Source organism: Canis lupus, chromosome 4 (assembly GCF_011100685.1).
Source record: "Canis lupus familiaris isolate Mischka breed German Shepherd chromosome 4, alternate assembly UU_Cfam_GSD_1.0, whole genome shotgun sequence".
Lineage (NCBI taxonomy): Eukaryota > Metazoa > Chordata > Mammalia > Carnivora > Canidae > Canis > Canis lupus.
The window spans coordinates 73,366,214-73,394,012 of NC_049225.1; the positions used below are offsets into that span (position 1 = coordinate 73,366,214).

Genomic DNA, 27,799 nt, shown 5'->3' on the forward strand with positions numbered 1-27,799 from the left:
CTAGTCATAAAAATTCAAAAAAATAATGGCTTAAATATATAAAGGGTCTATTTCCCTCTCATGTGAAAGATGGCTGGAGGTTGGAAATGTGAGTCTAGAATGGAAGTTCCCTAATGTCAACAGTTTCCTAGCCCCCTCTTACCTTCTGGCTAGCCACTCTTGTCTGGTGCTTCTATCACAACATTTCGTCTTGGGTGCTATGTGCTCACTGTAGCTGGAGCCAGAAGATATGTGCTCTATGGAAGGAAGAAGGAGGAAAAAAAGAATTCTGTGTGAAACAGGTGGAATAATGGCTCCCCCCAAATGTCCACATCTTAACATCTGGAACCTGTAAATATGTTAGGTTACATGGCAAAAGGGATTAAGACTGTAGTTAGAATTCAGATTGCTAGTCAGTTGACCTTAAAATAGGGAGATTATCTTGGTTATCAGGTGGGCCCAACGCAGTCACAAAGGCCCTTTACGGTTGAAGGAGAGGAAGGGCAGAGAAAGATGTAGCTACAGAAGAATGGTCAGAAAGATGCAATGTAGCTGGGTTTGAAGACAGAAAAGGAGAATCAAGGATTGTGAATCTCTAGAAACTGAAAAGGTAAGGAAATTAATCCATCCCTAGGGTCCCCAAAATGAACACAGGCATGCCAACACTTTGATTTTAGCCCATAAAACTAACATCAGATTTCTAACCTACAAAACTGTAAGACAATAAAGTCATGTTGCTTTAAGCCACCAAGTTTGTGGTAACTAGTTACAGCAGGAATTAGGAAACCTAAGAGAGCATGTCATCCTTGAAGGCTGTAACTACTCAGTAACTCCCATTTAACTTACATTAATCAGAATTATGCCACATGATGACCCCTAGCTACAAAAGAGGCTTGAAAATGTAGAGGTTTTTCCTTTTGTTTGTAAGTTGGGTACATTTCTATTCCAAATAAAATTGAAGTTTGGCTAGTAAAACAGAATGGGAAAAGGAATATTAGGTCAGGCTTTGATCGGAGAAGAAAGAACACTATGAATTATACAGAAAAAAATATTTTTCATAGGTGCTAGGCCTTACATATTTGTGGCACAGGTGGAACAGCCCATGTAAGCTTCTAGTGGGAGATTTAAGTAAGCTAGATTGGCTGTGAGGAAAAATAAGGAGAGGACACTGAGAATAAATTGGAATAAACTGGAACCAGTAAGGATGACCTGGGACTTGTGAGATTGACTAGAACCCATATATGTCTCTCATACCTCCAACCTCAATGTCCTGGGGGACTGATAAGAGAAGCTGGCCTCTTTATCACAGGGCTGCGTGTGCACCTGGCCCAGGATTCACAGAAGCTGAAGGAGGGGGCTGCAGGATGAGGGCAATGGCTCCACACCAATATAGGATGTGTTTCCATTCATATGTTCTTTAATTTCTTTCAGCAATGTTTTGCAGTTTTCATTGTACAAGTCTTTCACCTCCTTGGCTAAGTTAATTCCTAAGTATTTTATTTTCTTGATGTTATTGTAAACAGAATTGTTTTGCAGATTTGTTTTCAGATTGTTTATTGTTAATATAGAAATGCAATTGATTTTTGTGTGCTTACTTTGTATTCTTGCTATATTGCTGAATGTATTTATTCTGACAGGTGTGTGTGTGTGTGTGTGTGTGTGTACATAATCTTTAATTTTCTACATGTAGGATCATGTCATTTGTGAGTAGAGATAATTTTACTTCTGCCTTCCCAAAGTTTTTTTTTCTTGCTTAATTGCTCAGGCTAGAACTTCTGGTACAATGTTGAATAGAAGTGCTAAATCATGCATCCTTCCTTTGTTCCTGATCTTAGAGAAAGTTTTCAGTCATTCATCATTAAGTATGTTTGCTGTGGGTTTTTAATTTATGGCTTTTATTATGTTGAATTTTTTTTTTATCATGAAAGGATGTTGAATTTTGTTGAATGCTTTTTCTGCATCAATTAAGGTGGTCATGTGTTTTTTTTCCTTTATTCTGTTAATGTGGTGTATTACATTGATCAATTTCCATATGCTGAACTCTGTTTGCATTTCAGGATACTTTCACTTGTTACTGGTGTGTAATCGATTTTATGTGCTGCTGAATTTGGTTTGTTAGCAGGATTGGCCCTTGAACAGCATGGGGGTCAGGGATGCTATTCTCTTACCTAGTAAAAAATCTGCATGTATTTTGATTCCCCCAAACCTTAACTACTAATATCCTACTGTTGACCAGAAACCTTAATAATAACATAAAGAGCTGATTAACATATACTTTGTATGTTATATGTATTATGTACTAGATGTATATGTATTACTAGTGTATGTATTACATATACTACACGTATATGTTATATGTATTATATGCTAACATAAATAGGCTAGAGAAAAGAAAGTATTATTAAGAAAATCATAAGGAAAAAAAGAAAATTATAAGGAAGTGAAAATATATTTACAGTTACCATATTTATTGGAAAAAAAATTCACATATAAGTGCACCCATGCAGTTCAAACCTATTTGTTCAAGGGTCAGCTTTGCATATCCAGTTTAAAGAAAATAAGAACTGCAAACAAAACTTGTCTATTGAGTATGTTTTTCACAGTTGTGTGGGTTAGTGTATTCGACCTCACTTTCTATTCATGATAGGACTGGAAAAATGAGTAAAAGTATTGATGTTGTCTTTTACTTTTGGAAAAGAGAATTACAAATGTGGAGATGGGGACGATCAGAACAATCCCTGTGATGTATTGAATTGAGATATCAGTATAAATTAGAAATTGATTTTTTGTAACTAGGTCATAGACATAGCTACAGCATCTATAAATAGAGAATATGGGTTCTTGATATCTACATCTATAAACATATATTTCCTAGCTCTGTCCACTGAAAGGATTTTAAACAGTGGGGCTTTGTTAGCAATGAGCACACCAAGCAACCATAAAGGTATTTTTTGGTCTAGTAGATCATGAACTCCATGAAGACAGGGACTGACTTAGGCACAGCTTTACCTTTCAGCATTAATTTGGATTCTGTGCATATAGGAATCTTTATAAAATTAAACTGTTTATAGGCACCCAGCTGATAAATTTCAGGGCCAGATTATAATTACATGAAAACTAGCCTTCTCCGTGCAGCCTAAGCTGCTGAGAACCTGTCGTCATCTAGTGTTGTCACCACCCCTCTGTCTCTGCTAACAGGTACAAATCAGCAGCAGTGGCTGCCAGCATCATCAGACACTCCTACCCCCTAACAACCCCCTGTCCCACATAGGGGCTGGTGGGCTGGATCTACCACACCCTCCAGACAGGGGCTGCAAAATATCTCAAGCTCCACACTTTCCAACAGCTGTGGCATGAACAACGCCTTCTTAATATCTTCTTATTCCTGCTGGTGGGCATCTGGGCAATGTGTGGCTACTGAGTATGGTGGTCAAGTGGCTGTGTGGGGCCAGAAAGCTGAAGAAGGCCTAATGCCAAGTGTAGCCTAGAGGGACAGCGTATGGTGGTGGTGGTGGTGGTCGTGGGGCTACCATTTCTTATTAAATTCCCACCAGTTTTGGCAATTCCTGTTCTCCTCATCGTATCCTTTTGTTAATTTTGTTGCAAATTCCTGCTCATTGGCTTCTTCCTAAAATCAGAATTCTTTATTCAGCTCTTATGGCCTCTTTATTTGCCAGTCACCAAGGGCTATTCTGTGATTTTGTCCCAGGGTAATTTTGACCAGTGACCTTGGAGCCACCTTCCTTGTCATGCCCTTCTTTGAGGCACTGAGCCTCAACCATTCCAGCCTCTGTGTCCAGGATCTTCTCAGCCTGTTTCCCTCATTCTCACCTCTACCACTTGGAATAACACCTAAAACAGGTACCTACATTTTTTTTTTTCATTTTCTATTGCCTCTCCTGTAAGCTCTTGTCAAAGCTGAGAAAGCTACATGTAGCTCTTTGATCAGGAAAGGAAAAGTTTCCAAGAATTATCCTTCCCTTTTCCCTGGAAAAGAGACTCTGTCCTCATTGCCTGGAATTCTGTTCCTGGCCACTAAGGCTGTAAGGGAAGCTGCACTGAAAACCTTTACAAGAGCCAGTCTTCCTCTGAGGATAGAAAGCCCAGATATGCCTTCTGGGGTTTGCGTGCCTGGTCCTTGCCAGGGCTAATGTGACAAAGAGGCAGAATTACAAGACGTCCTCAATTTGTGCCTGTCGAGACAGGATCCCCAGTCCTATTTCATGATGCTCATTTGGAATTACAGTGTCAGCTTTGGAGGTTCAAACCTCCAGGTAAAGCCTTGGAGGTCTAAAGTTAGGGCTCTAGCACCTCTTCATGAATAAATGACCTCCCTAAGAGGTCTTCAGAACCTAACCCAGGATCGGTAGGTCAACTTCTCTTGGGGATTTGCCTCTAGAGAGTAGACACAGACTACTCCCAGGGAGTGGCATCTGTTGAGATTAGAAGCCTAACAGGGATTCTAAGCAAATACCTAGGGAAATGGAGCATGCAGATGACGGTATGAGGTTAACAGAGCAGTTAGGAGGTGGGAAAATTCGTGGACGGGTCCCCCAAATGGGGATGGGTGTGAGTCACCTGGAGGTGGAATTATCTTGGAAGCGACTTCCAAGGTCCTCACATCCCTGGTTCAGAGTACCCTCTCAGCGGAGAGCGTGGTGATGACACGGACAGGGACAGAGAGGGGTTAAGGAGAGCTCACTGACCCCTCCTTCCCACTGCCCGAGGTTAGGGAGGGTGAGGCCAAATTAGCCAGTGGGGCGAGCATCCTGGGAGGAGGAGCAGAAGGGCAAGAAGCCACAAAGCCGAGAGAGCACAGGCGGGGCCCGTCTGCCCGCCAGCACTTTCCTGAGCTGCGAGCCGAGCGTGTCCCCAGGGCGCACGGGGTGCACGGGGCGCGGGGCGCGGGGCGCGGGGCTGCCCTTCCCGACGCGCCCCCACGACCATGGCCGGGCGCGCGCTGCTGCTCGGCGGCCTCCTTCTGCCGGGGGTCCTGCTTTCCGAGGCCGCCAGGATCCTGACCGTGTCTTTGGTGGGTGAGTGCTCGGCGGGAGGACCGACGGGCGTGCCCCCGGCACTCGGGGTTGGCTCGGCACGCAGCTCCGGTCCCAGCCTCTCCCTCGGTTGTCCGGACTGGGCCGGAGTCCCAGGCTACGCGCCCGACGGGGGAAAGGAGGAGCCCGACGGCGGGAAGACGCTCCCCGAGGGAATACAGCACCTCCTCCTCCCTCTCCCCACTCAGGTTGGCTCTCCGAGGCCCGGGACTGGGTCCAGAAGGTTGCGATCCCGCCCAGGGCCGGAGACCCCGGCCGCCTCCCCCGGGGCTCCGGCTGCGTGGTGCGCAGCGACTGCCAATGGGCACGGTGGGAGCGTTTGCAGCCCCTCGCAGGTCAGGGCGGGGGGCTCCGGGGGTGCTTCTGCCCCAGAAGCACCGCCTGGGAGCCAGGGTGGAGCAGGGGACACCTAGGAGGGTGGAGTGCTTTCATCCAGAGGAAACCTGGAGTAGGGGCCAGGGCTGGGGACTGGGCCCTGGACATTCGGGTCTCACGTGGCTGCAAGTGTTTGCAGGATTCGGGGGGGGGAGGGGCTGCTAATTCTGCGTTTTGTGGCCTCGGTTTTACTTCCTTTACTTTTGCACGGAAGGGAATAGACGATGAAAAAGAAAAGGGATAAAGGGAAGAGGATCAGGATCCAGGGTCATCATAAGATGAGGCTTTCCCAAGATAGCATCTCCACCCGCAGTGGGGGCTCTTTTAGGTCACTTACTGCGCGCAAGTCACTGGGAATTAGGAGATTTTAGAGCTCGAGGGAATCATGAACAATCTCATCTAAACCCCCAAAGAGTCCCCCCACCCCCCAGCAGGAAACTCAGGAGGTGAGGCACCTTTTGCCAGAGCACACCAGGCCTCCCTAATGGCACATACCAGGGATTTAGTTGGGGTTTCTTCCCCAAGACCAGCGTCTCCACAGCTTCCATTCCCACGCACTTTTCAGTGGGGATTAAACAACAAACAAACAACAACAACAACAAAAACCCAAATTGAATAAATAAAAATAAAATCTTAAAAAAAAAAAAAAAAAAGGCAGCCCCGGTGACCCAGCGGTTTAGCGCCTGTCTTCAGCCCGTGGTGTGATCCTGGAGACCCGGGATCGAGTCCCACGTCAGGCTCCCTGCATGGAGCCTGTGTCTCTCTCATCCTCTCTCTCTCTCTCTCTCTCTCTCTCTCTCTGTCATGAATAAATAAAAATAAAATCTTAAAAAAAAAACACAACAAAACAAAACAAAACAGAATAAAACAAAAAAAACTCTTTAAGAGACCCTGTAACTCCTTTTGAACTCTTGTTTTTTCTGTTTTGATTGTTAGTGGCAGTGACGTGAAAGAGCTCCCTCACCTGTTGAAAGCCCGTGACCCGGGCCTCGCAGCGGGAGCAGGTGCGGTCGGAGGCCCCGCCTCTGTCCCAGAATGCACCGGGGCACCGCGCCCCACAAGCATGGCGGCCTCCGCGGGCGGGCTCCCCCCGCCTCTCTCGGGGCCTTCGTCGGGTTCAACGTGAGCCCGAGCAGGCCCGCCGAGGCCGCAGGGGCTTGTTGCGGAATCCACGTTGCCCCGGGCAACACAAGCATAAATACACGAGACCGGACTAACCTCCACGGATACACGCGCGCCTGTAGTCCCGTGACCCCCCTGTGACCCGGCGTCACGGGCCGCACCTTCCCAACCACCCCGCTTCCCGGTTGGGCAGGTTCTCTTCCTTCCCTCCTGACCCGGCTCTCTCTGCTGCAGAGACTCAGGCTCAACAAAAATGCCCCGTGACGGCCTGAGATTTTAGACACTTCTTGCAATGATAGAACCTGTACCTCCCTGCCCATCAAGCTTCTCTTTCCTTGGGGTCCCAGGAGTTTTCTAGGAGGGTGCTGTCCCAGTCTCCCCTGCACACAGGATCCCGTAGTTCTACCTCAAGGGCCCGCAGTTACCCTCAATGCCTTAATTTGATGTTGAGCAAAATGCAGGCCCCAACTGAGAAACCTCTTGCCAAGTATATTTGAATCTCAAGGATTTTGGCTGTAAGCGGTGGCTCGGCTTCCCTCTGCTCCAATGGCTCTTTCTTGGACTGATACTCAAGTTCCCAGGTTTCTGGCTCCTACACTAGCATACATTTCCAAAGGAGAAGATTCCAGAATGAACTCTGATTAATTGCCCTTTAGGAACCATTCACATTCATATACAGCACGGTGCCAAACTTTCTACCAGTACAGTTATTTCTTTAGGACACATTGTCTCCATAAGGCCTGGCTAAAATTTGCATGTACTTAGGATCAGGAATTCTTTAAGGTGTAAACAGAACAGCTCATCACACTGACTTTTGGTCATTTTTGTGACCGCAGTTACAAAGAGGATGATGGAGGTTTGCCACGGTCAAGGATTTGGGCCAGTCGGGTGGGAGATGGACAGACTTACTGATGAAGCTCATCTTCCTCCACTCACCATGAAATTTCTGTTTCCTAACTCTCATCTCCTGGATCTATCAACCTATCAGCTTCAGGCACGTTATTCTCAACATTACAAATATGAAGTTGTACATTGTTCCTAGGTGGAAGCCATCATCTACTGATGGACCAGGTGTCTCAGATTCTTCAAGATCATCATCATAATGTCATCATGCTTCACCAGAAAGGAAATTCATTGATAACAGGTATCTTTCCCCACCAATTCTTGATTTCTTCTACTCTGTGCATAGGATAGAATAGAACAACGATGACTTTTGCTTAGAAAAGTATTTTTAAAATCTAATTGGACTGAAAGAACAAGAAATGTGTGTGTGTGTGTGTGTGTGTGTGTTGGAAAACTTTCCAAGGTGTTGGAAAACTTCTTGGCTCTGTATCCCAGCACTCCACACTCTGTAGTCCCATATTTTCCTCCCTTACCTTGACTTCCACTTCATCCCAAGCAACCCTCCATATAGTACAGATTATTTTGGTAAGTGATACTTCATAACGGCATGAAAACACATGAACAGAAGTGTTCAGGCAAATATATGATTTTCTTTTGCCTTATCACAAATTACTCTTCTTTTTTATTTCATAGATTACATTCTCCCTTTATGATATCTGAAATCTAAGAAAGCTTTCTTAGGAAGTCCCTTATTTATCCAGCTAAGATCTATCATTGAGATGATTTTGTTCTCTTGAAAAATCAATGACTGCCCAACAGTTTGTGTGTAATCATGTTTGGACGTTCTTAACTAAATCACTGAATCCAATGAATTTTAGCTAATATGAGCAATAAATCTTGTCTATTGACAGACAAGAAAACAGCAGCCCAGAGAACTGAAATGGCTTGCTCAAGGTAATATGGCAGGCTAATAATAATGTTGGGTGGATTTAGTACTTTAAGCTTTGGATTGCTCAATCTGATGTCTTCTTAGGCTTTGATTAAAAAAAAAAGATGCAATTTTGAGCAGCAGCTTTGAAGAATAAAATTCTGAGAAATTATAAAACTTTAAAGGTGATCAGTCTTTGTTATTCAGATTTTATTAAGACAAGTTCTTTTCTGTGAAAATTTCTTTTAAGATTCTTATTGTGGTAATATATACACAGCATAAAATTTGCCACTTAAACATTTGCTTTGTAAGTTTAGTGATGGTGAGTACATTCACATTGTTGTGCAACCATCACTGCCATTCATCTCTAGAACATTTCTATCTTCACAAACGGGAACTCTGTTCTGATTGTATGGTAACGGCCAATTACCCCTTGCCAGCAGCCCTTGGTAACCATTATTCTACTTTATTTCTCTAATAATTTGACTATTCTAGTTACCTCATTTAAGTAGAAACATACAATATTTGTTTTTGTGTGTCTGGCTCGTTTCACTTTGCATGGTGTCTTCAAGGCTCATCCATGCTATAGTATGGATCACAATATCTTCCCTTTTTTAAGACTGAATAATGTTCTATTATAAGGACATACTATATTTTGTTAACCTGGTCATCTGTTGATGGACATTTGAGTTGTTTCCACCTTTTTGGATATTGTGAATAATGCTGCTATGAAAATTGGTGTACAAATATCTATTTGAGTTCCCACTTAAAACCATTTTAATCACCTTCTAGATTAGGTTCTGCATCCTTCACTGAACATTATTTATATGTATATCTTTTTTATACCTGCGTTTACCACAGACATGATTAAATAGCTGTAGTATATTAATTTTCAAAGTAGTTATTCTTAATTTTGAAAATTGCAATTAAATTTAATTAAAATTTTAAGTTAAATTAAGTTAAATTAAAATTTTAATTTGATTAAAAAATAATTTGGGTAGTTCCCATTAATTTTCAGAAACCAGTAAAAGCGACAGACCTTCTAACCCTTTAATAAATATATGTACATAAAAATCTATAAACAATTTGAAATCATGAATCCCTTCAATTTTTTTTATTAGTTTCAGAGGCAGAACTTAGTGATTCATCAGTTGCATGTAATACCCAGGCTCATTACATGAAGTGCCCTCCTTAATGCCCATCAACCAGTTATCTCTTCTCCACATCCACCTCTCCTCCAGCAACCCTCATTTTGTTTTCTGGACTTCAGCATCTCTTATGGTTTGCCTCTCTCAATTTTCATATTATTTTATATTTCCTTCCTTTCCCCTATGTTCATCTGTTTTGTTTCTTAAATTCCACATATGAGTGAATTCATATGGGGTTTGTCTTTCTCTGACTTATTTTACTTAGCATAATACCCTCTAGTTCCATCCACATTATTGCAAATGGCAAGATTTCATTCCTTTTGATGGATGAGTAATATTACATTGTGTGTATATATATAAAACATCTTCTTTATCCATTCATCTGTCGATGGACATATGGGCTCTTTCCATAGTTAGGCTATTATGGAGATTGCTGCTATAAACATTTGGGTGCATGTGCCCCTTTGAATCACTATGTTTGTATCCTTTGGATAAATATCTAGTAGTGTAATTGATGGATCATAGGGTAGCTCTATTTTTAACTTTTTGAAGAACCTCCATACTGTTTTTCGGAGTGGCTGTACCAGTTTGCATTTCCACCAACAGAATAAGAGGTTTTCCCTTTCTCCACATCTTTGCCAACATCCGTTGTTTCCTGAGTTGTTATTTTTACCTATCCTGACTGACGTGAGGTGCTATCTCATTGTGGTTTTGATTTGTATTTCCCTGGTGCTGAGTGATATTGAGTGTTTTTTCATGTGTCTGTTGGCCATTTGTATGTCTTTTTTTGGTCCCTTCAGTTTCATCCTTAGCTTCCAGGTTTAGGAGTCTCGAGTTTCTTCTAGTATTCCCCAATCATGGGCATTTTTGAGGCTTTGAAACAGCATATTAATTCTTTACCTTGACTAGATGTCTGCAAACAGGGAAAAAACACATGATTGAGTTATTATTTTTGACCTGATGCCCATTTCAGTGTATTGTAGCATTTGAACCTTACAATGTGTTCACTCCTTGTTTGGACACATTTTCCCATATTGTTCATTCATTACTACTTTAATAAAGAAATGGTATCAGGTTGAAGAAGCAAAGATCTTCAATATTCACATATACTGTGGCTCCAACCAATGTCAGGCATTATAATTGGGCTATCAATAGAGGCTGGAAAAATATTGAGAAGTCTGATAGAATAAATCTAGATTGTCTTGAAGAGACCATTGGTAGAAATGTGGATTTTAAGAATTCTGTTGCAATATATACAAATATGAAATCATGTTTTAAACCTGAAGCTAATGTGATGTTACATGTCATTTGTATCCTAATGGAAAATATAAGAATTCTGCTAATGAGGACCAAGAAGGAAGTGAGGAGCATGGTAGAGAAAATCTATATTGTCTGAGACAGTATGTAAACCATCATAAACACACACCTCTGGTAAAAATATAGATATTGAGGACTTCTTGCTTCTTATAGTAAAATGTGAGAGGAAAGAGATAAATTGAAGGAAAAACCATTAATCATAAAGAAATGAGGACTTCTTGATTTAGGAAATTCTCAGCCTATCCAGATTGCAAAAGATTCTAAAATTAGGAGATTCACTGTCAGGAAAGAGAAAACCAGAGTTGTGGCTGGATAGCCTCTTGCGGTTGCCTCTGTATGGTCAGAATATTCAGTCTCACAGAGCTCTTTAAATGTTAAGTGTGTGAATCATGAGTCCCTTCAGCTCTGTTGTCTGAAGCCGAAAGTAGAGATGAAATTATTTTTAAAGATCTGTGTAGTAGCTCTTGTATAGTAGAGTGAATTCCCATGACATACCCAGAAGATCCATAAGGTCCTTGAGAATTTTATACCAGGATAAACACTGCCAATTTAGACTGAGAAAGACAGAGAAAGAATGACATGAAAGAGGGCCATTGAACTCCCCCAAAGTAAGAAACATAAATTATTCAGCTGAGAGCTCACACTACCTTTTATGAAGAACAAATGAAGTGTCTGAGTGTGACCAGTGAGTACAGAGGGTAGAACTTCAAGCTTCAGGGCTGAGCTTCAAATCACAGCAGGTTATTTCCAGTTTTTAAAACCTAACATTGTCTGCCCAGTTGGAAGTCAACATGTCTTAGGACCAGAAATTCATACTTTCCTTCCATTTTGTTCCATTTTGAATGATAATTATCTATAACTGGCATCTTAATATTTCTTGGAAGCAGATAAACTGTTTCCTAATTTCATAGGTCCACAGATGGATCATATCCAGACTCTCCCACCCATACCTGATTGAATTATTTGGATAATATAATTTGGGACATTCAAGCTAATGATATTTAGATGAGATTTTGAACTATGAGTTGATGATATAATGGTTTGAGACTTGTGGGAATGTTGGGATGGGATGATTGTATTTTGTATGGGATATGGATATGAGTATTTGAGGTCCAGCGAGCAGAATATGATGGTAGAAGGTAATGCCCTCACCCAAAGAGATCCTCTAATCTTTAGAACCAATGAATATGCTACCTTACATGGCAAAGGGACTTTGCAGATGTGATTAATATAAAGATTTTGAGATGAGGCAATTATTTTGGATTATCCATTTGGGCTCTATATAATTACAAGAGTCCTTTTAAAAAAAGAGAAGATTGGGGGGATGGGATAACTGAGTGATGGGTATTAAGGAGGGCACTTGATGTAATGAGCACTGGATGTTATATGCAACTGATGAATTGCTAAACTCTACCTCTGAAACTAATAATACACTATATGTAATTAATTGATTTTAAATTAAAAAGAGAGAAGAGGACAAGAGAGTAAAAGAAGGAAATGTGATGATGGAAGGAAAAGTCAGATGATGGGTGATGTCATTTCCAGTTGAAAGGAGGCCATGAGCCAAGGAATGAAGGCAACCATTAAAAGATGGAAAAAACAAGAAAATGGACTATCCTTTAGAGCCTCCAAAAGGAACGCTGGCCTACCCACACCTTTCTCTTGTCCTAGTGAGACCCATTTTGGACATCTGATCTCCAGAATTATAAGATAATAAATTTGTTTTGTTTTAAGCAACTAAGTTTATATAGTAATTAACTACAGCAGCAATTGGAGACTAATACTGCTATCACAGGTAGACAACTCCAGGAAGCATGGGAAGAGGTTGCTGAAGGCTTGATAATGAATGCAAATGTAAGGGGTACTAATGACAGCGCCTACTGTATTGCAATTTGGACCAATTCTAGATCTTTTTGTTATTTGACATTATTCAAGGTGGGCCAATTTTCAAAATTAAGCATAAATGGATTTATGTATAAATCAGAAATATATTGTCTCCAGATTGAAAAAAGGTTTTAAAGTTGTTGGATTTGTTGAGATATTGTGGTGTTGTGAGTCAATAGTTGTTTCTTTTTTGTATATAAAAATTTTATTTATTTATTTGAGAGATCGAGAGAATCCATGAGCAGTGGGAGGGGCAGAGGGCAAGGGAGATGAAAAAGCAGACTCCCGCTCAACAGGAAGCCCAACTTGAGGCTCAATCCCTAGGACCTTAAGATCATCACCTGAGCTAAAGTCAGATGCTTAATGAGCTACCCAGGTGCCCTAATAGTTGTTTTTTGATAGTGTCATGGATAGAGAGGCCTTACCTGATCAGATAATTCCCAGGAATTTAACTGAGGTCCTAGGCCTTGAGCTTTGGGTGTGGCAATGGCACATCCCTTTGTGGGAGTTCCTTTGAGAATGTTTCTCTGTACTGAGTATGTCAAATGATTATCCTTAGAGCAGGGTATTCTCAATATAATGTACTAGTGGTTCCTGGTGAAAGTTGGATTTGATTAAGATCTTGCCAATAAAGATTATGGCCAATAGTAGGACTACTGAAATACTTTGAGGACAACAAATTAAAGGTGTTCTGTGTCCTTTCGGAGGTGAAGGCAAACTGAAGCTGGGAGCATATTGACATAGGTACTGAATAGAACATACTAGCCTGTGATTGGAAATCTGTAACTGCAAAGTATTTGACAGTACATACTTGGATTGTAGTAATTTCACTAAGATTGGGCTTGGTGGTTTTAACATGTAGGGCTGTGCATTAACGTATCCCCAGTTTACACACAATTTGATTGGATGTTATAACTGATGAAAACTTATATGTACAAGAGAGTATAGAATTTTTATTACTCAAATAATGCTTTTTTTTTTTAGAAGATTAGGACAGGTTCCTAAGCAAATCTAAAAAATGGCTTTCCAGAGAAGAAAGGGATAACTGGTTTGAGTTTTTATTGTGGGTAGAGAGTTGGGATGTGATGAAGGTTCCCCCGCATTGACTTAACTTGCATAGTTTGAAACTCCCACAAGGGCCAAGGGAACATGCTGACTTTCTTAATAGTTTGATCAGATGAAGTACTGAAGAGGGCATGAGAGATAGGGCTTGAAAACTGTCAGTAGTCAAACATCAAAAATGGACTCAGACTTTTTATTATACATGAATATGTGGGAGAAGCCATGCTGGTAAGTAGAGGTACAGAAGTCTACTATTTTATGTTTTTTAGTATTTTTTTATTGAATAAAAAAAAACATTTGGATTTACCACTCTAAATAATGAAAATGAGTTTTTCTAAAACAGAAAGAACAGAGGCTCTGAAATCAAATTCTATAACTTCCTTGACAAATTATCTTAAAGATAATTAACTTTGCATCTTTAATTACCTTTGTTTCCTTACCTGTAAAATGAGACAGATAGTTAAACCTTATAGAAGCTTTAAATGGAATCTTCCAGGGGCACCTAGTGGCTCAGTTAGTTAATCATATGACTCTTTATTTTGGCTTAGGTCATGATCTTAGGGTTGTGAGATCAAGCCCTTCATTAGGCTTGGTGCTGAGCAGAGAGTCTGCTTGAGGTTTTCTCCCTCTCTCTCTCTATCTCTCTCTGCTTCTGCCCCTTCCCTTGCTCTTGTGTGCTCCCTCTCTCAAATAAATATAAATAAATAAATAAATAAATAAATAAATAAATAAATAAGTCTTTTTAAAAAATGGAAGCTTCCATAACTTTAAATTGAGAAGCACTCCTGAATTAGTGTAAGGTTCTCAATACATGTTATCATTTTATAAGGCTGAATGAATGAAAATGCAGCCAAACAATACAAAAGTAGTCCAAAAGGCAAACATTTAAAGAAAGTAAAATTATTTGAGCAAACAAATATTGATATTATCACACTAATACTAATCCATGTTTTGTGACATATTTATCATTTTTAATCCATGGGTGTTTTTCAGATTTTACAGAGAAGGAAACATCATACCAAGTTATTCCTTGGTTTCCACCTGAAGATTACAACAAAAGATTGAAGGAGTATGTAGATTATTTTATAGAAGAAGCTTTGAATGGCAGGTAATTGTTATTTTTTATTACTTGAGCCAAAGAGTCACTATTTTAGTGATGTAAATGAATGGATGGATGCATGGATGTTTGGGCTGAAGACATAAGAAAGGGATGATGGATGGGTGGATAGATGAAGGGATAGATGATGCATGGATGATTGGGGAATCAAGTATTCACACCAAATCATCCAGTTTAATCACTGGAGATTCTTCTTTGCTTTGCACTATTCCTCTTCCATGAATGGATTGATTTTATTTATTTATTTATTTATTTATTTATTTATTTATTTATTTATTTATTTATTTTCCATGAATGGATTTCTGTAGAAAGTAGAGGTTGTTTCTTCTGGGATGTACTTTCAACACTTCTCTTATAATCTTTGTTTATAACCTCCCCAACACAGAAACATAGGCACCTCACCCTCTCACTCTTGGTAGGGAAATGAAATAAGGAAATAACTTTTTCTTCTTTTCTTCACACATATTCTATTAATGGGGGAAGACTTAAGAACCTTGATTTCGTAACAATTGAACATCTAGCCATTAAAGATGCATTTATTGGGGTGCCAGGGCAGCCCAGAGAGAGAGTGAGACAGAGAAAGAGAGAGCAGGAGCAGAGGGAGGGGTAGAGTAAGAGGCAGAGAAAGAGAATCTCAAGCAGACTCCCCACTGAGCACCGAGCCTGATGAGGGGCTTGATCTCACAATCCAGAGATCATGACCTGAGCCAAAATCAAGAGTCGGATGCTTAACCAAATGAGCCACCCAGGCACCCTGGCCATGTAAAGTCCTTGTAAAAAGCAATCAATCTCATGCAGAATAAGACACGACTCCTTTTGCCTTGTCTGAATGAAGAGGAACACATAACTCCTTACTCTTAGACATGAATGTGGGAAGACAAGAAAATCCATCTTAAATAATTACAGTGATCTTGCTTTCTTTTTACCTTGAAAATTTTACTTACTAGTCAAAGTCTTGCTTATATTTCCCTTTTTTCTGTAGAACCTTTTTTCCTTACTCAAACTGGGAGACCACAGTCCTTCTTGCCTAGGTCTGATCTAACCTATTCATTTGATACTGAGGCTGGATTATTTTGTACTGTTCGTTATTATATATTTCAACTATTTGCTCTATGTCTTCTCCCTTAATATTTTTGGAGACAGGCATAGGTAACTACGCATTCTTAAACATTTTTTCTCTTTGTTAGCTTAATTTTAGATATGATGATGAATGAAATATATTTTAGGAATTCTTATGGCACTACTGAAATTATCTAAAACATCTGACAGTCACACTCCTTTGTTAAAAGAAATCTTCAAAAATATACAGCCAAGGATGTTTTTTGCCAATCACTTTCATTGTATGACTTGAAGTTGATCCTAAATATCAGGCAGAGATCTGTATATTGTTAATAAGTTCTTCACTTCTGGTCCTTCTCACTCTGGGGTGCAGTGGTACACTAGTGTATAATTACAGGGTACCAGGGCATTGATTCTCATGGTCCTCCATGTAGCCAGTGGGCCCCTGATGTCTTGAGCTATTGCACCTGTTACCTCTGTTACCTTGAAGTGTAGATGGACATTTTTATCTATTTCTCCATAAGTGTATAAACAGGAAGCAAACAGAATCATATTCTATATAGGCAGTGATGGGAAAGCATTATAAGGAGATAGGTCCTAGGAATATTCCCCTGGGCAAAGTCTTAATCACATGTTAGTACTCTTTATCATTATCTTCTCTGGATACTTCAATCTACGTGGAGGTACAAAAGCTAATAATAATATTATTATTAACCGGACCTTGCTTTGCTTTTCCTTTCTCTTTTTTTTTCTTTCTCTATTTTCTTTTATTTTCTTTCATTGCTTGACTTGTGGGCATAGAAAGGTGGAATTCCCATTTTAGCTGAGTTTTGAGTTCTAATATGATAAATTAGTCCCTTGCATGAGGTGATCTATTACATTCAGAATCCACAGTGATTTTTAAAAATAGCCTGTATGATCAAAATTTGTGGGACTGTGTCATCAAGTGACTTCCACAGTTTGGCTGAGTAAACAAGAAAATCACTCATAAAAAGCCAGTATGTAAAAGAAAGTTAATGAGAACATTAGAGAATTTATCAAGTAGAAAGAGATCTTTGAGATTTGCTATGGTCAGAGAAGATATCCAGAGCAGAAGGTCCAACAGTGGCAATTTGTTTCCAGTTAACATAATTCAGATGTGCCTGTGGATTTCAAGAATTAACAACTCAAAGATACAATTTTTTGAAAAAACTGGCATAGAGAGTACTTGGGATTTGGATGAAAGAAGGAAGAGGAGGGGAAAAAGAGAACACTCTCCAGAACAGAACATGTGCTCAAAGTGACTGAGATGAGGGTACTTGTAAACAGTGGTGGGACAGGTGTGTTGCTGCTAGGTGTGGTCTTGCTCACCTGGGATATTTTCTTTGTAGCTCAAGATTCCTTTACACATGTGAAATTAACACTTCCAGTGAATAGTCACTCTTTCTTTTCTTTCCTACAGACACACATTTGGAAAATTTTTAGACTTTATGAAACTACTGGGGCTTCAGTGCAGTCATTTTTTAAGGAGAAAGGATATCATGGACATCTTAAAGAATGAGAACTTTGATCTAGTGATAATTGAGAATTTTGACTACTGTTCTTTCCTGGTTGCTGAGAAGCTTGGAAAACCATTTGTGTCCATTCTCTCTTCCTCGTTTGGTACTATAGATTTTGGACTACCATGCCCCCTGTCTTATGTCCCAGTATTCCATTCCCTTCTAACTGACCACATGGACTTCTGGGGCCGAGTGAAGAATTTTCTGATGTTCTTCAATTTCTCCAGAAAACAATGGCAAATCCAGTCTTCTTATGACAACGCCATCAAGGAACATTTCCCAGAAGGCTCTAGGCCAGTGTTGTCTAATCTTCTAAAGAAAGCAGAACTATGGTTTGTTAACTCTGACTTTGCATTTGATTTTGCTCGCCCCCTGCTTCCCAACACTGTGTATGTTGGAGGCTTAATGGCCAGACCTGTTAAACCAGTGCCACAAGTAAGTGGTTAGTGCTTAATATAGACTTCATGCAGAGCTCTTCCGTTGGTGGCTGCCCTGCCAGTGGGAACTGGGACAGAATAGGGTGAGGCAAGTGCATCTAAGACATGCTTTTAAGGAAGGCTCACTTTCAGGGTGATGCAATTATAGTGTTAGGAATTGCACAACCCTGAGGAATTCCTTACATAGTACATGTAGGGTCTTCTCTACTCCTAGCCCTGGTAGGATAAACCTTTCATTTTATTTTATTTTTAGTAATCTCTAAAACCAGCATGGATCTTGAACTCATGACCCCAGAGTTGAGAGTTGCATGCTTTTTCCACTGAGCCAGCCAGGTGCCCTGGGATAAGCCTTTTAATAAGTTGATATTTTCATGTGCATTTTGTATGAACACATATATAGTAACTGTGTAGCAAGCATTCATTACATGTGAGAATTGTTAAAGAGATGAGTTACTCACAATGAAACTCACAACAGTTATGTAACCAGTGGGATTGTGTGCCCACAGCAAGAAATGTGGGCATCATCACCTGCATCCCCAGGTTATAGAGGCCTAATTCCTAATTCCACCTAGGCCTTCTGATTTGATTGATCTGGGGTCAGTCCTGGGAATTGTACATTGTGGAAGCTGCTGCATTGGTTTGAATGCATAAACTCAGAACTACTGCAGTAGAAGTTTTTAACTGGCGGGGAGTAAGATGAGTTGGCTTCCTGTTGCTTATCAGCACTGGTTTGGCATTTTATGGAATTTATCTTATATAATATCTTGCCACCTGGAGGGAAGTATGATGCCACCTCCATTTTTGTAAATGAGACAGGGACTCAGGTGGCACAAGTGACTTTCCCACTACCATTCATTTTAGAGCTGGAAAGAGCCTTGATTTGGTCTGGGTCTTCCAGGCACCCAAGTGTCTACCCTTTATCTACTGACCTTGACCTGAGTGAGTAGAGAGAGTTGGGGAATGATCCATGGGCTAGATGGGCTTTGAGTTGATGGCAGGATTTTTATGTATGGAGCTAGGGGTGGAAGGACTTCCAATTGAAGAGAATAAGTAGCTCTAAGTGTCAAAGTTAAAATAAGACAGGCACTACTGTGTGTTCTTTTGGTGACTCTAGCTAGACTAACCAGAAGATTCAATTGCATAAATATAGCCAGACCGGGTTGCAGGAGACTTTATTTGATAGGAAGGTGGGTTAGGCCTTGGTTATAGGGCAGGGGAAGGGGATTATCAAGTGGGAGCATAATGGGAGTAAGGATTGTAATGGCTGTTAGATAAGAGACCCTTTTAAAATTTTTTCTCTGTATTTTCCAGTTTTTATATAGTGGTCTCATGTGGCTTTTGTAATTAAAAAGAATAACAAAGCTGTTGTCAAAGTGGTCCTTTGACATGGTAAATCAGGCAGTATTATGCTGGATGGAATCAATCCAGGGAAGAGGGGCTAGAAGTTGATTAAGGGGGGCTCCACAAGTCCAGAGTCAGGGTCCGAAGAAATACTTGAAGCAAGAATTGACCAAAACTGTGTTAAAGCCAAGATTAAAACATTAAATCGCAACCTTAAGTACTTAAGTGTATTGCCTGAGGATTTTAAAGAATAAGCTGCTCAGATTTACGGTTACGACTGGGCACTACCACTTTTTAAAAGTCTTCTTATGTGGATATAATTTGTAGTCATGTGGGTGAGCCACTAACATAGAAGATGAATTACAAAAATCAGTTAATAAGAATATCACAACATATCAGAGCAAAGCACTCTACGCGGTGCATTGAATGTGAGTGGTCAGGAGCCTTTCTCCACTGTTCCACTTCTTATGCTAGAAGACTGCTCCTGGCTTCTCCAGTGTTGCCTCAAACATAGCTCCTCCCTCTGTCAGACTCTAACACCCGACCAGTATTCTTCCTTACACTACCATTTTCTGGTGGCCTTGGGAAATTCCCAAGCAACCATGTCTCCATTGACTTATGATGAGCAGAGGGTCTAGGATGGCCCTGACACTAGCATCAGGATTTTAAAGAAGAAAAATATTCCCACTAACACAATGGGCATAAGCACCATGCAGAAAGTACTGAGCTGTCCCATGGGCTGCGCCCTAGGAATGATGGGAGGGTATGTTCAGTAAATAGCTGGTTTCATTTCATGGCTGAACAACTTTGTTCACCTCTTTTTCCTTTCTTACCTCTCTCCAGGAATTTGAGAATTTCATCGCCAAATTTGGAGACTCTGGTTTTGTTCTTGTAGCCCTGGGCTCCATGGTGAGCACCGTTCAAACTCAGGAACTTCTCAGAGAGATGAATGGTGCCTTTGCTAATCTCTCGCAAGGGGTTATATGGAAGTGTAATCCTTATTGGCCCAAAGAGATCAAATTGGCAGCAAATGTGAAAATTGTGAACTGGCTTCCTCAGAATGACCTCCTGGGTAAGGACTGCCCAGGTCTGACCCTTCTCATTTACATACTTTTAGGACTCCTCAGGCTCTGACCTCTAGTAGGGCAATCCCATTTGCACTAGAAGGAGCTCTGATAGCAGGGTAAGTGTTGGGAAGGCAGGAACAGAACAGCCAGCTGGAGTTCTTAGGGCAGATCTTACAGATCCTATGTCTAATGAGATCAGGTGCCCAAACAGCCATCTCCCCTTTGTGTTTTTTATCCCAAGCCAGATATCAGGAGACATCAAAATCACCCTGACTTACTGTATTAGATCTTGAAGAGGGTCATCCAAACACAATCCAAAACAAACTATGGATTCTAGAGAATACATATCAGAAGGATGTTGCCACTGTTTTTAGTGGCTTCATGAGTAACTGTTCACTCTCACATGCACTCACACGTGTGTGTATATGTATGTATGTGTGTGTATATATATACACACACATATACCCACTGCTCCCACAAACACATCTTTCTTAGCTATTAAGGTGTGAATAACTCATACCTTCACAACATTGGTGCCAATAGTGTCTTTAGGATGTGCAAAAATAACTGAGTGCCAAGATGAACAACCTCATAGTTATTTGGTCCATTTTTGTCCCTGGTCCCAGAGAGTTCCCTCACCTCCCCCACCCCCAATAGGTTTTCTTTGTGCTCAGTGCTGCTTGTTACAGATCCCTTGCTGCCATAGCCACTGATTGAATCAAAGACTTATAATCAAGATAATGACTTAAAATAACTTGAGGAATTGAAGGAACAGATTCCTGTCTCCACTTCTACAAATTTAACCCTTTTAAGTCTGGAGTGGGGCACATGGTGCTCCTTTCAAAGAAGAGACAAGATTCTGGTGCACCTCGGAGTTGAGTGATACAGGCTGAGACAAACTTTTCATTTTCAACAAATATCTTAGTTAGCTCTAAATAGGGTGGGATGGAAATGCTGGAAGTGGAAATACTCAAGTGTAGAGTCTAGTCTCTCCTTTCAAGGGGCTAATCATGTATTTGAGGAGACAACGCACACAGTATAAGTTTAAGGATTGCCACATGAGTTATGGGCCAATGAATGTGTCAGGAATTCAGAGAAGAGGGAAATAAGTTGGCAGGTGAGAAAAGAGTGCTCAAGACAAAGAGAAAGAGACAGAGAGAGACACAATGAGAAAACAGCTGGATGAAACGAAGGGAGTGACTAGGATGACAGAGAGAAAGATTGATGGATGGAGAGACATATATACTCCTTGCTTGGCATTATTGTCTAGAGAATTCCCTGGGTTCTGAGTCTTAGCTAGGTTCTGGCTACAGCAAGGAATTTCCACAAGAAGGCAGCACTTGGAATCCTGTATGTTAGTAACATGCATCTTGGATATTTCCCAAGCAAAACATTTTTTATAATGGCTCCAACAGACTTTGAAATTCCCTTTGTATTTTCTTCTGCCCTTCCTCCTTTCCCTGGTTTTCTGAAACTTTTCATTCTGAAAATTTTCAATCTGAAATATTCTGCTCTGTTTCTTAATTGCAACAGCTCACCCACACATCCGTCTTTTTGTCACCCATGGTGGGATGAATAGCATAATGGAGGCCATCCAACATGGTGTGCCCATGGTGGGGATTCCCCTATTTGGAGACCAGCCTGAAAACCTTGTCCGAGTAGAGGCCAAAAAGTTTGGTGTCTCTATCCAGCTACAGCAGATCAAGGCAGAGACATTGGCTCTGAAGATGAAGCAAGTTATAGAAGACAAGAGGTAAGGAGCTCTTTGGGCTTGTGGTAACGTAGGCTGAATGAAGACATAAAACACAAAGGGCACTGTGTGCCACTTTTTTGCAATAAAAGCTGAAACTTCCAAGACACAGAATAATACGTGCATGATGCTTACAACTGATGTGTTTCCTCTGAGGACAAGACTAGGCAATTTAGGTTAGATGTTGAAAACAATTGCTGTCTTAAGGGTGAAGACCTCAATATACTTATACAGGGTCTCTGAGAGGTCTTATATTTTGGAGTGCTTATAGTAGAATTCCATTTGAGTCAGGAGTTGCCTCTCTGTCCCCTAAAATGCCACACTGTTTCCTGCCTTAAGCCTTTTGTCAGTGCTACTCCCTGGGATATCCTTCCCTTCCCTTCACAGGGATGGCTCCTTCATGACAGTGTCATCTCCAATGTCCTCTCCTCAGAGAGGCAGGAGGTCTTTGTGTGACAGTCCTAAATACCTTATTCTCCAGCCCCTTCAATCATAATTTTTCTGTCTTAACACTTCTCATGATCAGTAACCACCCCATTTCTTTGTTTTAATTTATTGTGTGTCCCTTATACTAGAAAGTAGAGTGTAAGCTCCCTGGATGGCCAGGTGTGTCTCTTATTTCCCCTGTGTTCCCAGGGCCTAGCACAGGGCCTGCCACAAAGTAAACAGATAAATTTCTGTTAAGTGAGTCCGTAAAAAAGCTCATGTTCTCTTAAGTAAATTCCCATCCAGCACAATGATGTGATAACCATGATGGACTGGAGGTCTTATTAGGGTCTCAAGGACATTTACCCTAAATCCGTGTATACTACATAGCATATATTCCTATATACTTTTTCTTTCATTGTACCATAAATATCCTTGGGTAGAGACGTGTCCTTACATTTTGGTCACCTTTTTATAGTTTAGCACTTTAGCACTAGGCTTGGATCTTTGCATGGAGGGACCAGTTAGAACTTTTCAGTGGGACCCACCTAGACTGTGGCAAGGCCAGGCCAAGAACTTTTCCTTCAAACTGAGTCTTTTGTGCATTTGGATGAAAGTGTGTGTGAGATGCAGGTCTCTAAGACTTCTGAGGTCGCATGAGTAATGCCCCACCCCCGTCTCTGCCAACAGGTACAAGTCAGCAGCCGTGGCTGCCAGCATCATCAGGAGCTCTCACCCCCTGACCCCTACCCAGAGGCTGGTGGGCTGGATCGATCACATCCTCCAGACAGGGGGTGCAGCTCACCTCAAGCCCTATGCCTTGCAGCAGCCATGGCATGAGCAGTACCTGCTGGACGTCATCTTGTTCGTGCTGGTGGTCACCCTGGGCACCCTGTGGCTCTGTGGGAAGCTGCTGGGCATGGTGGCCAGGTGGCTGTGTGGGACCAGGAAGCAGAAGAAGGCCTGATGGAGGTTCAGCCTTGACAGGTGTTTGGGGAGCCACTGGTTGTATATGGTTTTCCCCAGCTCAGGACACCCGTTTTCTTCTCTGTATTGGTACTTGAGGGTGGCACTCAAATTGCTCTTCACTATTTTCTGTCTCTGTTTAGAAATTTTTGTGAAGCACTCTTGGTGGTCTTTTTAAAAAAATATACATTACATGAAATTGACTATTTTAGCTACTAAGTATAGAGTTTAGCAGCACTAAGTACATTCATATTGTGGTGTAAACATTACTGATATCCATCTCTGGAACTTTTCATCTTTCCAAACTAAAACTGCACTGATTACCACCCCACACCCCCACTTCTGACTCTTGGCAAATCCCTGTCCTATTTTCTGTGTCTATGAATTCGATCTCAGGGTTCTTACCCCTTATCAATGGACTCCTCTTGCAGACCCAAACCTTCAGCAAGATAGCCCCACCTTCCTCCCCACTCCCTATTCCTAGACATAACCCCTGCTTAGTTCATTCTGTTGTTCCCTGAAAGGGAGATATATGTACAACTACCTTCAAAGGCCAAAGAAGCCATGAGACTGAAGAAAAAGGCAAACAGGTCCAGCTTGATGAGAAATGATTTATTATGAATATTTATTACATAAACATAAGACTGTCTTGGGCTGCCACAAGATTAGTAGGTCTCCACAATACCACCTCCAGCTAGACCTGCTTTAAAGGCTGGGGAGTATATACTGGGGGGCTGTCTAGAAGGAGTCATATCCTGAACTGATCAAGGAAGCTTTGCCTGGAGGGTGTACTTAAGGGTGAGTTAAAAGAAAAAAATGGAGGAAAGGGCTGTACTTAAGAAGGTTTTAGGCCACAGAGTAGTTATAGTGATGGAATTTCTCAAGATGGCCATAGTCTGGTTCATATACTCACTATCTCAGAAACTTTTCAGTCTCTCTCTCTTTCTTTCTGCTTTTTTTTTTTTTTTCACTTTTCATGATATGACATGAGATATTGGCCAGCTCTTCCATTTTGGCCTTTGCTCTTACATCTCCCTTTCACCTCACCTCCAAGCTCAGGAAGCTTAGTCTCTGTCCTGCAGCTTGGCATGTGTGGCCCCCAAGGATTCCACCTGTGGTCTCTGTCCTGAGTCCCTCCTCTGAAGTGCTCCTCCTTTGATGCTCAGGCCTGGAGTCTGCCTTTGGGCCACAGCTCATGCTGTGGTTTTCACTTCCCATGATTCCCTTCTCAAGATTCTCACTCTTAAAAATGTAGTCATGGAGACCTCAAATACACAACTTGGACCTCCGTGTGAGTGAGGCTGTGGGGCCTCAGGTCCACGATTTGACTTAAAAAAATCATTAATTTGCCACTATGACAGTAATACTTGAATCAGGTAAGAAATATGAACGATGATAAAATGAGGGAAATTTGATGAGGAACAGAATTTCAGTTTCAAAATGTCTCCCCCTGTCTTATTTCCTAATTACAGGATAAAAAAAAAAAAAAAAAAAGCTTTACTGTTGACAATCTTGATGAACACCACCTTAAACAACAGAGTTATCAAGTCTAGAACAGAACATTCTGACATCATGTGCTTCCCATTGTGATTCGCTGAGATGGAATCAACACTACCTTTGTAGTGTTCTTGCCAAACTTCCTAGTAACCTGAAGTATAATGAGCAACATCAGGGAAACCCAACTGGGCATCTGTCATACAAAATAAGCAACTTGTAATCTTTAAAATGTCAATGACATGAAAGACAAAGAAAGGCTGAGAAACCAATCCTTACGAAAGGGGATAAGTAGATGCGATAACTAAAGGCGCTGTGTGATTCTGGATTGGCTCCTATACCAGCAAATTCATATCCCAACAGAGGTTATTATTCGGACAATTGGAGGGATTGGTAAGGTTTGTAGACAAAGTAATGTGATTGCATTCACATTAAAAGGTGCCTTCCTAGTGCACATTAAATTTTCACTGGGAAGACAATATCTGAACAGGTGATAATTGTGAATGTGTATGCATGTAATCACATGGCCTCAAAGACTATACAGCACAAACATGGAGAGAACTTGAAGAAAAATAATGGAATAATGTTGATAGAGTTTAAAAATCTTTCTAATGAATAATTTCAAACATTTATAAGACTAGAACTTCCTGGTGCCCACTTCCCAATCCTATTTTCATGCCTGTTCAGATCTGTAGACTGACCTTTAGAGGTTCAGAGCATCAGGTCAAGATCTGGCCCTCCAGAGGGGCTTAACACTTAGGGGACACCAGCATTTGTTATCAGCAAGTTAATTTCTGAAGAAACTCTGAGCAATAAGTGTAGGCATTTCCCATTGGGAATCAGCTTCTGGGATCTTGAGATGGGAGAGCTAGCAGAGATTTAAGCAGGTACCTGGGATATGGGGTATGGGGATGGCAGTATGAGGTCAAAGGAGCAGTTAGAAGGTAAGAAAATTTAGGGACTCCTGGGAGGCTCAGTGGTTGGGTGTCTGCCTCTGGCTCATGATATGATCTTGGATACTGGGATTGAGTCTCACATCACATTCCCCACAGGGAAGTGTCGTCTCCCTCTGTGTCTCTACTTCTCTCTGTGTGTCTCTCATGAATGAATAAATAAAGTCTTTTTTAAAAAGGAGGTGGAACCATATGATCCTCTCAGATGCAGAGAAAGCATTTGACAAAATACAGCATCCATTCCTGATCAAAACTCTTCAGAGTGTAGGGATAGAGGGAACATTCCTCAACATCTTAAAAGCCATCTACAAAAAGCCCACAGCAAATATCATTCTCAATGGGGAAGCACTGGGAGCCTTTCCCCTAAGATCAGGAACAAGACAGGGATGTCCACTCTCACCACTGCTGTTCAACATAGTACTGGAAGTCCTAGCCTCAGCAATCAGACAACAAAAAGACATTAAAGGCATTCAAATTGTCAAAGAAGAAGTCAAACTCTCCCTCTTCGCCGATGACATGATACTCTACATAGAAAACCCAAAGCCTCCACCCCAAGATTGCTAGAACTCCTACAGCAATTTAGTAGCGTGGCAGGATACAAAATCGATGCCCAGAAATCAGTGGCATTTCTATACACTAACAATGAGACTGAAGAAAGAGAAATTAAGGAGCCAATGCCATTTACAATTGCACCCAAAAGCATAAGATACCTAGGAATAAGCCTAACCAAAGAGGTAAAGGATCTATACCCTAAAAACTATAGAACACTTCTGAAAGAAATCGAGGAAGGCACAAAGAGATGGAAAAATATTCCATGCTCCTGGATTGGCAGAATTAATATTGTGAAAATGTCAATGTTACCCAGGGCAATTTACACGTTTAATGCAATCCCTATCAAAATACCATAAAAAGGAGGTGGGAAAATTTGGAAAAGGATCTCTAAAATGGAAATCGGTTTGAGTGACCTGGAGGTGGAACTATCTTGGAAAGCAATTTCCTAAGGTCTCTGCATTCCTGGTTTAGAGTATCATCTCTGTGGAGAGCGATTACAGGGACAGAGAGGGGTTAAGGAGAGCTCACTGACCCCTCCTTCCCACTACCTGAGGTTAGGGAGGGTGAGAACAGAAGAGCCTATGGAGCAAGCACCCGGGGAGGAGGAGCAAAGGGCGAGCAGAGACAAACGGAAGAGCAGACAGCGGGATCCACCTCTCACCTCCTCCCAATCTGTCCCCTCAGTGCATTTCCTTGGCTGCCAGCACAGAGTGTGTCCCCAGGGCACAGGCTCAGGGCACAGGGCACAGGACTGGGCTCCACAGCTGGTCCAGGAGCAAACATGGCCAGACAGTGGGCGCTGCTGCTAGCCTGCCTCCTCCTGTCTGGGTTCCTGCTCTCAGAGGCCGCCAAAATCCTGACTGTATCCTCACTGGGTGAGTGCTTGGTGGGAAAATCAGAGACAGCTGCATCCCGGGTTTTCAGACTGGATTGTGTCCCAGGCTGGCTGAGGTAGAGGTGGGCAGGCCTGTGTCGCAGAGAGGTCCCCACTGCTGGGCTGGGGAAGTCAGTTCTTGAGAAAACAGTGGTTTCCTTTCTTCTCTTTTAATCTGCCTTGTAGGGAATCCCTGGGTGGCTCAGCGGTTTAGTGCCTGCCCCTTTGGCCCAGGGCATGATCCTGGCACATTAGGTTCCCTGCATGGAGCCTGCTTCTCCCTCTGCCTGTGTCTCTGCCTCTCTCTCTCTCTCTCTCTGTCTCTCTCATGAATAAATAAATAAAAACTTAAAAAAAAAATCTGCCTTGTAGGTGCTTCCCATGGTGCATAGCTGGGGCCAGAATTTAGATCCAGGGCTGACCTGGAGACCTCGAGCCATCTACTCCAGGGTGAGGCTGGACGTTCAGAGGCATACCCCAGACGTCTGGAGGTGTGCAGTAGATGCTGTAGGA

At 41.6% G+C, this 27,799-nt stretch overlaps 2 protein-coding genes across 6 annotated transcripts in view; both read left to right on the forward strand.

The window, feature by feature from the left end:
• The first annotated feature begins 4,835 nt into the window (after positions 1–4,835).
• On the forward strand, positions 4,836–24,790 carry LOC100855676 (UDP-glucuronosyltransferase 3A1). The gene is made up of 7 exons (XM_038535322.1): positions 4,836–5,015; positions 7,573–7,674; positions 14,706–14,820; positions 17,330–17,861; positions 20,048–20,276; positions 21,805–22,024; positions 23,138–24,790. The coding sequence occupies exons 1-7, from the start codon at positions 4,925–4,927 to the stop codon at positions 23,412–23,414; spliced, it is 1,566 nt and encodes a 521-aa protein (XP_038391250.1). The 5' UTR covers positions 4,836–4,924; the 3' UTR covers positions 23,415–24,790.
• A 117-nt stretch (positions 24,791–24,907) lies between these two features.
• The window catches only part of LOC489231 (UDP-glucuronosyltransferase 3A1-like), a 33,686-nt gene continuing 30,794 nt past the window's right edge, over positions 24,908–27,799 (forward strand). Inside the window, exons 1-2 of one of the 5 annotated variants that reach the window (XM_038535318.1) lie at positions 24,908–25,305; positions 27,097–27,287. In XM_038535318.1, coding sequence (XP_038391246.1) covers positions 27,194–27,287 — 94 coding nt within the window. In that variant the 5' untranslated portion in view covers positions 24,908–25,305; positions 27,097–27,193. The remainder of the gene's footprint in view (positions 25,306–27,096; positions 27,288–27,799) is intronic. The other 4 variants (XM_038535317.1, XM_038535320.1, XM_038535319.1 and 1 more) reach the window with 4 other exon arrangements.

What these genes read in the sequence shown, in the direction of transcription:
- LOC100855676 (XM_038535322.1), top strand. Translation starts at nt 4,925, where the DNA reads ATGGCCGGGCGCGCGCTGCTGCTCGGCGGCCTCCTTCTGCCGGGGGTC. An exon ending in CCTGACCGTGTCTTTGGTGG is followed by an intron (nt 5,016 to 7,572) that starts GTGAGTGCTCGG and finishes CATTGTTCCTAG; the next exon opens with GTGGAAGCCATCATCTACTG. An exon ending in AGGAAATTCATTGATAACAG is followed by an intron (nt 7,675 to 14,705) that starts GTATCTTTCCCC and finishes GGTGTTTTTCAG; the next exon opens with ATTTTACAGAGAAGGAAACA.